Source organism: Pholcus phalangioides, unplaced genomic scaffold (assembly GCF_987345545.1).
Source record: "Pholcus phalangioides strain wild (caught in Gottingen) unplaced genomic scaffold, Ppha-v1.0 ptg000015l_1, whole genome shotgun sequence".
Lineage (NCBI taxonomy): Eukaryota > Metazoa > Arthropoda > Arachnida > Araneae > Pholcidae > Pholcus > Pholcus phalangioides.
Window position 1 is genome coordinate 52,787,681 of NW_028301608.1, and position 13,121 is coordinate 52,800,801.

Consider the following 13,121-nt stretch of genomic DNA (forward strand, 5'->3'; position numbering starts at 1 on the left):
CAATAATTATAAAATCTCTTGCAATATGATTGGAGTATTAGAAGGTCTTACACGTTATCTGGACACATTTTTCTACATGAAAGTGTGCGTGTAGGATTAACGGTTCATAAGTAATTTGCGGCCAAAAGACTTGACTAATCCTCTTGAGTTGAAATGACGGGAATATACTAAAGAGAACACGAGACATGAGCAATATGCTTCAATAGATTTTTCACACCTCATAAAGCTTCCAAAATCATCAAAAAATTTCTAACAACATTGTTTTCCGGTTTCAATAATGACTCTTAGGTCGTTTGATTTCATTTCCGTAGTTCCTAACCAACGCATTTTCCCATATGTATTTGTTCCGTTTCAATGATTCGTGATGCTCTAGGTAGGCTATATATAGAGGAAACTCAAGCAGCTCTAAAAATTTCCACTAGGATCTTATAATTTTAAAAATTATAGATATTAATTTAAAATTTGTTAAAATTTTATTCAAAATCTAGTGAAATTTTTTTTAAAGATTTGTGTTACCTTTCCTTTGGAAATGTGACCTATACTATTGATTATAAAATGATAACTTTCTATCTTATTTTGAACTTCTTCTCTATAAAAATGTTCATGTCTGCATTTGGGTTTCGAGAATTTCAGTAAATTGAATCCGAAAAGTTGTATTTAGTATTTCCCTTTACTTAAGTGTAGTACTTTGTAACGTGTTGATGACAGAAAGACGAGAAGTAATTCGAAAACAATATCTATGTCGGTAGTAGGGAATAGAAAGTTTTTGAGAGCAAAACCATGAGATATATCTATCCGTATCAGAAATTGGAACGGACGTGAGATGAGGAGAAAGAAACACAGAGAACTCATTAGACTTGAATCATAAAAAAATCGGTTCTTCGATTGGAAAAAAAAGAAACTGAACTTTTTTTTCCCTTCTGAAGCATTGTATCGGTTTCTTCTCAGTTTCTCGTATAAGCTCAAGAACTTGATAAATGGAATCTTCTCCCGCAGTTTCGGAGATTGATTTCTCTATTCTATTTCTCGTTCCAATTGATCCACCACTTTCTTTGAGAGTATGGATATTGAATCTAATATAAATTGTATACAGGGTGATTTTTCCCCCCTAATTCCCTTGGTCGCATTTTACTAGCGAACTGTTGATCCTAGAGGCATATCTCCAATTAGAAAAAGTATCGAAAAAACGCGTAGACTTCAGATACGTCATTCTTGTTGTGTATAAAAGTTGAAGGTCAGTATATAAACGATTTGCTGCGGAATCAACAACAAATCAATTTGGATAATTTTTTTTATTTTCAGTTTTTCCCCAGAATTAATGTTAAAATAACGAGTATTAGAATATTTAAATATGACCCTTACACTATCACATTATTAAAAAATGAAACAATTATCATGCAAATTTTTGGTTTTTTTGTTTTCTTTCTTCACGACTTCTAATTTTCTAGATCTAGATATTCACACATTTTCTAGATTCTCACAGTTTTCAACTAGATGATGAAAGTTTTGAGATTGTGGACAGATTTGACTTCCTAGGATCAAGAGTTGTAAAAGAGGGAACAAGCGTGAATGAATGAATGAATGCCAGAACTTTGCCACTGGACTTATCCCGTTGCCAAGATCTCTTCCAGCCTCCTTAGAGGGAACAGGCACAGAAGAATAAAAAAAACGAGTAGTTCTGGGCAAAACAGCAGTGACGAAGCTTAATATTATAATGAAAGACAAAGATATCTAAATGAAAACAAAAATTAGAGGTATAAATGAATTGATCTTTCCTGTTATAATGTACGGATGTGAGAGCTAGAAATTACGGAAAGCAGATCGGAAAGTAATTAATTCATTTGAAATTTGGTGGTGGAGAAGGATGATTAGAATTTCATGGACAGTTAAAAGAACCAATAAATCAGTTATCGAAGAAGTCAAAGCTGACTACTTTCTAAAAGCAAAAGTCACTAAACTGAAAATATCTTACTTCGGTCATATAATGCGTACAAAAGGCTTGTTACTAAAAATCGTAATGCTTGGAAGAATGGAAGGAAAAAGAGGAGCGTTGCAAAGCACAAGGATGAAGATAGCACAACTGAGACATGCTTTGAATGACTGATTAGTTTGGAGAGCCATGTATACAGTCACCAAGAGTCGTAATCGACTCGATGGTTCCTAACAATAACATGCTTTAGGTAGGCCATTTTAGTTGTAATTAGAGCCCAAAAAATTATTAATAAAAATAATCAATAAAAATTATTTAGTACAAATACAATGAAATAATTAACCTCATACTTGAAAGTTGTGTCAGCACAATATGATCACAATAAAAAAAATATCTATTCAAATGTGTTGAAAAATGCATAATAATTTATTATACATTTATTTATTATTTATACATTTGTTAGAAAGCATTTTGTGAGAAGCAGTGTTTGACTGGATGACACAAAAGTGTAAGGCAAAACACTTTTACGGGGGCAAAACATCAAACTGAATTGCATTAATTAACATATTTAAAAAAAAACTAGTTGTCCAACACATGTGCTGTCATCTAGTAATTGTAAAGTAGTTATACAGCCTTTTTATACTTCATCAAACACCAACTCCGGCCATATCGCTACATTGCTATTTACTGTCATTAATGGATAAAAATTAAGGTGCCATCTATCGGTGGTCGCCAACTTCGTGGTGCAAATGCAAGCCGTTCTCCCCGTTAAAAAGTCTCGCCACAGAGAGCAACATGCATACAACGATACAACTATTCAATCATTACACTTCACTCATACTTAGAAAAATTGATGGCACATGGCAGCACTACATATAACAAGTATTACACAGAAACAAACTTTACGTTAGGTTCACTACACATACACGCACATTCTAACACGTAACAATTCATTAGAAGTTTCATAGAGGAGCATGGACGAGGTGCATGTGTGGTTTTGTAGTAGTAGTAGTCTTTATAATTTAAAACGCTAACACCCAGCAACGTATGTAAGGGATGTTACAGGAATCGAAAAATTGGTGATACTTCAAAGTACTTGATGTGATTAGTCCAGAAACTATTAGAAAATAACAGTGATATGAGAAATCTATGGATGACTAGGAATCCGTTGGGCGTTGGGTCGTGGTATATCTGTAATCACCCATTAGTTAATTCTTGAGGGCGGGGGGAGAAACCAAGATTAACGTCAGTAGAAAATTACACAACATCTTAAGATTTTGTTATTTTTTGCTGCGTATGGTGAATGTTTTCACCCCCTACGGACTGTGGGAATCGATATGAATGTTTTTCTCTCTTATTCGATTATATTCTACGCAAAAAGAAAAAAAAAAAGATAAGGATGTTTGTTCAATCCGTCCATGGCCGAAAATGCGCAAATAGCATTCCGAGCATAAGGGCTTTGGATATTTCTGCTATAAATCAGCCTTCCGGTTAGATAAAGCGGAATTTCCGCTTGTTACCTCAGAAACTTGAGCGGAATTGAAGAGTTCGGCGATCAATTTTCGATTAACGAGAACTTTTGGTTGCACGTCTCCAAAGAACGCCATGCGGTTGCTCTTTTTTAATGGATTTTGCTCGAAGCTCGGATCAAAGAAGCAACTACTTAATGCTTTTGCTCGTACAAGAAGTATTATGCGGTTACCTTGAACAAAACCCTAAAAATCTCTTTTTTGAGGTAAAACTCGAATATATTTTCTTCAAAGAATGTTCGCACTAATTAACTCCTCTTTGTTCAAAATATTTGTATGTTTCTAATATCAAAGATAAATTTCAAAAGTTATTAATTTATCCTGAATTTGAACTTTTGGCTGGTACATATCAATGAATTCAAAAATTTTTATACTCATTTTTATTAAGAAAGAAGAATATTCTAAAAATAATACCTGCATATGCGGTGTTTCCATCAATATACCCACCAAAAGACACTACACATTTGTGGCAACATTATCACAAAGATATGAATACGAATTACGAGACATTTGTCACATCCTTCACTCCTACACCTTTTATTATAATGCAAGCATTTGACATTTTCCCTTCAAAATATGGAAGAGGGATGGTAGCACAAGTATAACACGAAACAAGCATAACTTTGACTACATAAATGCATCATGGCTACATATATACATACACAACACGCTCATAAATGGATGAGGGCTCTTCGAGGAGGGGAGGGGGTTGTGAATCACTGAGGTTGTGCATAGTAACGGGGGAAATTTACACCTTCGCTCCCGCCAGCTAATGCATTTCTTTACTGTCCGGAGTAGGGATGTTCTCGTATCCGTCCTGCGGAGTCTATGAGCACGTTCCTTCTTGCACCAATTCGTTAGAAATTTCAAAGAGGAATGTTTACGAGGTACCTGTACGGTTAAATAGTAGTATTGGCGCATCCAATACTCTTGTAGCATTTCCTATTCTTAAACTTGAGAAGCATTAGCTTTTATGAAAACCCTTAATTAATTTAATTCTGAGGAAAGAGGAGAAAGTCAAAAATATAGGGAACAAGATCGAGGAATCAAGCTAGTTGTGAAATTATGTGAATGTAATGTTTTGTGATGCTTTATAAGTTTCAGGGAAGTGCAACAAGCAGTGACGAGACATTTGTAGATTTGGTTTGAAAAATGACTCCCAATCAATTCATATCCTTCTATCAACGCTGACATGCGTAGTTGCTCAGGGTAGCTGCTGCTGTGAGGAAACACTTCATAAACACGTATTATCTGGTCTCTTTTTTTTTTTAATCGAAAACAATTTTTCGAGATATTTGAATGCACTGATATATTACAATTTATATAATCGCACAGAAAATCGTATAGGCAATGGAATGAGGAGTTTCATACCTTTTAACATGCTGAAAATGATACTGTAGCAGAAATGACATTAAAAATACTATTTAGTCATTTATTCATTTCAAATTGGGTAAGATATATTTTTATTTTATATGCCAGTGGTTCTCAACCTTTTTTTGACTCGTAGAATGAAGCTGTCATGAACTTTACTGAAAGAAATAAGATATTCAGGAGTATCTTATGAGGACATGGGATAACTGCGCAAGCTCATGATTGGCAAAGAAAGCATTTAAAGTAAATAATTCGCAGTTAAATGAGTCTAGGAAATTATCTAATTTCCTTTATTCTGGATCAATCAGGGCAGCATGTTAAGACTTCCGAGGTAGCTCTTTCATCCTCGTACATCCCATTAGCTCAACAGGAGATTGATCCAACCAATTTACAGTTAGTGTTCAGTGAAATGTGTTAAACCTTTTTCTTTAGTACGTTTAAATTTAGTTCATAATTTATCTAATTCACGCTCGAACTTCTAAAAGTGGAAAACCAATTCCATTTTTCGAAAAAGATAAAGAATATCTGGTTTATACATTCCTAAACTTTCATGTTTCTTTCTCATCAATAATTCCGGAAGTTTATCACAAAACTGATAAACTTCAAGTATAGATATAATACGGTAAATGTGATGATTCAATGATATCCATATGCATAACCACCAATTCGTTCGATAAATTTCATAAATTTCACTACATTCATCAGTTTTATTATGGATCTTGTAATTTCGTCTTTTTTTCCCATGCATCAACATATGCAAACAGAAACCAACACATTGCCGATCGAATTCATTGACGCAGATCGAAGTTTAGGCGCAATTCCGGTAAATTTGAGCAATTTCATTGACGATTTATCACATTTACCAATGCGAACCGGAGGATATTTGAACAAAAATTTCCAAACTTACCATTAATTGTCGGTGATTATGCATTATAACCGGTGATCATACACGAATACCGGATTTATCTGATTTATGGCGTAACAGGTATTCTCAATTCCATGTGCTTGCTCATTCGTAAGTTCGGAGGATTAACTGACACGTTTAAAAAGAAATACTATAAAAATATTGGGATAAATAGAGAAGACAACCACATGCTTAAATTAGACAACCATAATTTTTTATGGGAGGTATATTCAGATTTTTTCATAATTATCGGTTTTTATTGCTATTTATTGGGTTGCTCTATTTTTGATATAGTTTAGGTATACATATATTTGACGTCTATATTCTTTTATGGGCATCTGTTTTTTCAGCCGCCTCGTTTGGACATTATGCCTATTGTGGGCTTTGCATTTGTATTTTTTTTGTATTTAGTAATTTACTGGCTTAATGTATCCAGACTGCAAGGTAGATGGATGTTCACAAAATTCGATTGCCCCGATAACCTATAACCTCTATGGTGGGTGGTTGGGGGGGGGGGGGGGGTCCGGGGCGATATAATGTTCGTTATGTGTAATGCCAATATCTGCCATTAAATTTTTCCAACTAAGTGCGAAGTGCAATGATTGAATAATTGTACTGTTGCAGACCTGTTGCTGTCTGTGGCGAGACTTTTTAAAGGAGAAGATTGGCTCATATTCGAGGTGCGAATGCGAGCCGATCTCCCCTTTAGAAAGTCTCGCCACAGACAGCAAAACATACTAAAACATTCTATGCAACCCTCATAATAGAGGCGTACTCATGCATGTAATGAAGTGGTTCGCTGTTGTGTAAATTTAACAACAACGATAGTGGAAGAGAATTTATGTTCATTTGAACATCAGTACCCTCTAAGAATTAGTTTTCGACGTGAAATGTTCCAGTACCAGCGAAGAACCTAACCAAAATCGTACTGTAATATGCACGTTTGGAGATTATATTCATTGAATTGTATATTTCAAAAAAAAAAAAAAAAAAAAAGTGCAACGTATTTACATTTCTCAAACATATATCTGGTATTCAATTGATTACTGATGATATCATTTGATTATTGAAAATTCAAATATCTGATTTATAATTAGGTGAAACTATATACATTGTGAAGATTTAGAAAAATAATGGTTTTTTTTTTACACAAGACTACAATAATGATTATCCGAAATAAATGTCTTCAACCCTTTCAGTGGCATTGACGAAATATTTCGCCTCTTTAATAGCCGCTTATATTAGCCTTAACAAGCCCAGATATTTTGTAAAGTTTTCTCAATGGAAGACTTTTTCCTCTTATCCCCCCCCTCCCCCATTATTTTACACCTACTGAAAAACGGAAGAAAGAGTCTAATTAGTTAAAAACTATGTATATAACATTTTTTTTGCTGGAGTTTTAGTAATCTCTGCTATGCCGCTCTAAAAATGTGTTATTTTATAAAATGCAACTAAATTGCTAGCATGTTCGAGAAAAAATTCTGATTTCAGACTGAAGAAATTAATTAAATAATAAGTAATATCATAGGAGATTATTTTCAACCGTTTAATTTAAAAGAAATAATTTTCGTGAGAGCACCATACATTGCTTTAAGCTTCAAATAATCGGGAAGGTAGCATATACATCTCGAGAAGCATTTGGCATTTTTTCTTGCATCTATGATGATTCATATTTTGATCATATGTGTAAATGCATCTACCTATACAACTGAAGAAAAACATCGAAAGGCTCAAGACACGCACGAGATGGCCAGATGTTCATACACGAGAGAAAAAATGCATCCTGATGCTCGATACGGAGAAACTCCATATAACAAATATTCGTAAAAATAAATAATGCTCAGAGTTTATAATTAATTTATCTTATAAGAAATATTATAATATGGTATATGTAACAATTTTAGAATTAGTTAAATTTTTAAACATTTTTATAAAAATTATTGATACCTAAATTAAACAATGCAATCATATTTTAACTTCAATGAAAAAAGCATAACTATTTATACTTGAAGATAATATTTGAAATTTAATGAATTTTCATTGCACAAAATGCAGATTTTTTTTCCATCAATTGTAAGTTTGCATATTTTTTGTCCGCAACTCCAGTATATGGAAGAGATTATACCGACACCGGCATTATTTCTGCACGAATCTATACTGAAATGGAAATATCTATTTGAGACTTACCTCGAAAAGCTGTTTTTATTCGCCTCTCGGCTCTTATCTTGAATCCGTGAGCCGATATAATATGCAACGTCAATGCCATGATGACTGCAGCAACAACCACAAAATCTCACAACATCACGTGCACGGAGAAAAATCTCGTGCTGGACATAGTACCTACCGATTCATTTAATTACACATGAAAAAAAAAAGAAAAAAGGATATCCATGCAATATGAACGTATATTATAAAGCTAAAAAATCGCGAATTGCACACGATGAAATTCTAATTCTTGCAAATCACGTGATTTTCAAAGCCTTGAAATGCTGTCCCACAATGAATAGAATATTATATTGAATTGAACTCGTTGACCACCGTCAAATTAATTGACGTAAGTCTGTTGCCTTTTTGTTTTTCTTTAGCTCGGACTGCGCGAAGCACGCGGGAATCGATGATGTTTCCTCGCCGGTGGCGAGCGCTCTATTGAACAGTCAGAGATGATCTCAACTCGGCAGTGCTTTCTTCTCTTCTCTGGAAGAATAAAAAAAAATAAAATAGGTGCAGCGCCACACACACGGTTGCATTTCGTTGTTTGCTCTCTCTCTCTTTATTATTTATTTATTTTTTTTCTCCTATATATATATTTATTATGATTTCTCGGTGATGCGCTCACTCTGTACGCAGGTTATAGATCGAAAATATAGTACGAAAAATACATACGTGCCGACAGGCGGAAGTGCGACCAATACGCGAAATGGCCGAGAGTTTTTGGCCAAAGTCCGATATTCAGAAATGATTCAGGCTTTTGCCAGATCCCTGGCAAATGTTCGATGTTCTGATGTCAAGAGATCAGGTTTTTCATCGATAACGTGTGATGCATGGCTATGTGTAGTAGCTGTGTTGGATTAGCTTCATGTGACGAGAGAAAATGAGAAATTTGAGAGAAAAAGCTATTTATGTAATAATATAGGCCTACATATTTTGTTTTTCCTGTCAGATTTTGTAGGGTAAAAATATGATTACAGCATCATGACTGCCGTTTGATGGGTTGCCATAGCTAGCGTGGACATAACTAATACGAAAAAATACACCAACTTCGCGATGACCCCAAATCATGTCTCTTGTCATCAGACTTTGGCCAGGGATCACCAGTCACTTCGCGAACTGGCTGGCCAAAGCCCGAAATTCATACATTGGCCAGTTCGCGAACTGTTCGCGAACATATATGTTACTGCCATATTATTCATAATCGTCAGTAAAGGTGATTAATTTAGAGAAATTCATCAAACTTACGAAAATGCTCGCAGATTATGCATAATATACGGACTCATCACATTTACTGTAACATATACACCAGGGAAGAATTTTTGTATTAATATGTTTATTCTGTCACGCTGTACTTTATTAAGGCTGGAATTACACCGTAAAAATTTGATTAAAGTTCTTTTACAAAACTTGAAAAAAATCAATAACCCTGTTGGTTGCTCGAATGTAACAGATATTGGTTGCATATTTCAAATTTTATAGAAGAACTTTTATAAAACTTTACAGTGTAATGTTTTCATAATGCTTTTCATATGTGTGAGCTAAATATGCAAGATATTTTTCTCACACTCTCTCTCTCTTTCTCTCTCGTTTGTTATTCCATGTGATGTATTGAATCGGTGGTATTTTATTGCTACTTTAAACAAAGTTCGCGTTTTATTGGAAAAAAACTAGAGCAAATTCACGCTTCAGTGATGGTGCTTTTGCATTTATCATAGACTGAACAGATGATTTCTTTTTAACTTGGCGACTGTTCGCCACAGTCTTTTGTGAGCCACCGTAATGGTTTTTCTTGCTATTCGTCTTCGCGTTGCTGGTTCTTTTTTAGTATTTAACATCGTAGGAATAACTACTGTAGTAGACAGATAAGCCTCAACAATACCGTATTTTCTATTAAGCTACGGTATCATTGAAATTTTTCAACAGCTGGCTCATGTGAAGATGAATTTAGGAAAGAGAGAAAATTCAACTGCCCTTGCGGAGAATCATCGAATCCACGTCCTCTCACTGTCTGGGTGAGTGACCTTGACCACTAGACTACAAAAACAACGAATTTCAATCTTTCCTTAGAGTTCGTGTGCATTGAACGGGACCGTACATGGACGGCCGGAAAAAGCTTGAGCCAAAGCTCACAATCATTGCGTCTTATTTGTCTACTACACAACTACACAAGTAGTTATTGCTAGAATTGAGTTATATTGTATCTGCAATGACCCGATTGGTGCGAATGTGCATGGTTTGTACATAACCTAATATTTTATTGTTTCAACGAAGTATTGACTTCACATGCATTGCATTTTAGGGCAATTGAAAACACCTTTTGCTGGATACACATTATTACCCGTATTGATCTCATTCAATTCTTACGGATCACAAACAACTTGAACGCTAAATATTTCTTTTTCCACATACTGTACATATCGTACGCTAATTTTATTATTCCAAAAAAATCAAAGTTTAATTGTTTGAATATTGATTTAAGTATTTATTTATTTACAACCACACAAGGCATAAAATGCACTTACAGTGGAAGAGTGAAAAATAAAATAAAAATATAGTCCGAAAGCACTTCGCGTACGGGGCCAGATCGAAATCTTCGATAGCGGAAGCAAATTTTGCGTAGGGGGCGCATACAAGTTCTGATGGCAGACTGTTCCACATTCTCGCAACACGATATCTATAAGTACACCCGTAGAAAAGCAATCTCTTCTGGCCGTTGGCATTATTATTTGGAAGTGATTCCTGCGTAGGTTGGCTGGTCTGTTCATGATCTCGAAGAAAGGTTCTCCCGATAGTAGATTAACCAAATAGTGGACTAGTTTTCAGATCTGCATTTTGTTGCAAGATTGTTTCACGTGGTTTCAATTTTTAAGGTTTTATCGGTTGCAACCTGTCTAGAGCTGTAACTAGAGCTGTTAAATAGTAAGTGTCATTTCCATTCTCATTTCTTCAATCATGAAATATGATGTTGAGTTTTCCAAAACGTGATTTGCTGGTAAAATTCTTCCGCATAAAAATAGATGCTGCACTAGAAAATTTGTGGACACTTGTTCGTAAAGGTCTTGAAAATCCTCCTCGTCTCGTCGATGAGGCTTTTCAGAAGTTCCACGGTTTTCCAATGAATAGCTTCAGCCGTCGACAGCTCGGAGCAGATAGAATTTTAATTATAGACACTCATATACAGGATATGCACTTTTCCGGAACCAGTTGGAATGTTTAATACTGAATTTTAATGCATGCACGTGATTTCGGGTATTATTTATGCCGCACGAAATTTCAAACCGATCTTATCTTCTCAAGGGTACAAACCAGGAATTAACGGTTTTAGCGTAGTGACAGCATTCGAATAAGGATAAAGTACATCTGCTGTGCGCTGTCCGACCCCGAAATAACCTAAATCCTTAAGATCTTCCTGCTTGAATGTTTTATTTCCGAGAAAATCAGAAGAGATTTAGCTTCGTAGAGATCCCAAGGGTGTACGGCGGCATCCGTGTGTCAACAGATCTCGAAGTTCTTAGCAGCCTCTCCTCTTGAAACCTCGAACAACACTCTTCGTCAACTCCTTTTTGGGAACCTTTCGTGGCGCAAAAGATGAAAAGATGCATTTCTTCTCTCCAGGACAGACATTCTGGGTGAATAACCGTTCCTTGTTCTCCAGATTCCCGAGTTTATAGAAAACAAAAATAATAAATGAATAGCTCTCGTATTTTTACGAGTTCTTTTATGAGAGATTTAACCTCTCCACACGTTCGTAAATATATATATATATATATATATATATATATAAAGTAAGAAAGGCTTGGCTATATATGTATACCCAACCCTTCCTTTTTCCCACATAAGCTATATCGAACAAATGAACCAAATGATCAAGTTGCGGAGAATAGGAACTCGCTGTATACAGGGCGACTTTTCTGAAATTCGGGGAACAAACTTTAAAAGGTAATAGGAAACTTCAACACAAATATTTTTGGTCATAGAATGTGCGGTCGAATCGCAGTAGAAATGGTTTGAGAAATGTAATAGTAGAAGGTGTTTTCAAAGAGTGCTCAAAGCACTTCACCAAAAACAAATATCATATTTTTCTGACGGATTTGTTGCGATAAGTGCAATCAGCTATTCCAGGATGGAAGATATTTTATTGTGGTTGGAATTCTCATGATGCAACCCTACCACATGCAAATTCTACCACAAGCCATTATACTGCTTGGCGCAGCATAACCTTGATTGTTCTCCCACCAATAAAAAACAAACCCCAATCCAATCTGAAGTTGACCCTCGAATAGTTGATAGCACATATCACGGCAAATCCGTCGTAAATATGATACTTGTTATTTTGGTAAAGTGCTATTGTGCACTATCGAACAACACACTATACCGTATTTGCTATTGCAATTCGACCTCACATTCTATGATTAAAAATGATTATTTGGGTGTCTCATATGACCTATCAGGTGCCTTATTATCGTCTACTGGAAGCGACAACAAGCGCAAGATACGTGAGTGGCGACAGCCGATATTGTGTCCGACGGCAAAGGGAGTCTGACGTCGTCCACAGGAAGAAACTTTTACACGCTCCTCGCTACTCGGTTCACGACTGTGCTCATACAGACGATTGTGTTCGTTAAATAATCGTGAGGAGTATTAAAGAAACTAAAAATGTTGAGAAAATTTATTACAATTAAATTTAGTTATTTATTTCTTAAAGTCCATACTTAATGAGACATCTGACACAAACTCGGAGAAGGCTTTCTTGTTGTAAATAAATAAATAATGATATTTAACCGATTATTACTTACCATCACAACCCCTAAACGGCAATTATCAAATTAGCTTCCATGTTCATGCGGGAGAAAAGGGGAGAGAGAGAGAGAGACCGAAGAGGAGAGAGGAGGGAAAAAAAAACGAGGAGCGAATGACACGAAAAAAATTAAACAACCGTACTGCGCCTGTGGAGATACGGCAAGAAGCGTGAGATCCCAATCGAATCGGAAAGTTTTCCCCCTGCTGTTGTAGCTGGAAATGTCTAGCTGAAGATCGCAGCTAATGGACCAAGGTTTCCGTACTTTCTGTGCACTGTCTTGCGAATACGAACTCGTATCGCGAGAACCTGAGTTCGAAACGCACCCACGCCACAGTGGTGGTCGGCCAAAGTCGGTTTTCTGTAGTTCTCAACTTC

At 35.6% G+C, this 13,121-nt stretch overlaps 1 protein-coding gene across 1 annotated transcript in view; it reads right to left on the reverse strand.

Moving 5' to 3' along the window:
- Positions 1 to 8,375, reverse strand: part of LOC149076200 (otoferlin-like) — a 232,747-nt gene extending 224,372 nt beyond the window's left edge. Inside the window, exon 1 of the mRNA XM_089243754.1 lies at positions 7,922 to 8,375. Coding sequence (XP_089099880.1) covers positions 7,922 to 8,000 — 79 coding nt within the window. The 5' untranslated portion in view covers positions 8,001 to 8,375. The remainder of the gene's footprint in view (positions 1 to 7,921) is intronic.
- Positions 8,376 to 13,121: the final 4,746 nt, after the last annotated feature.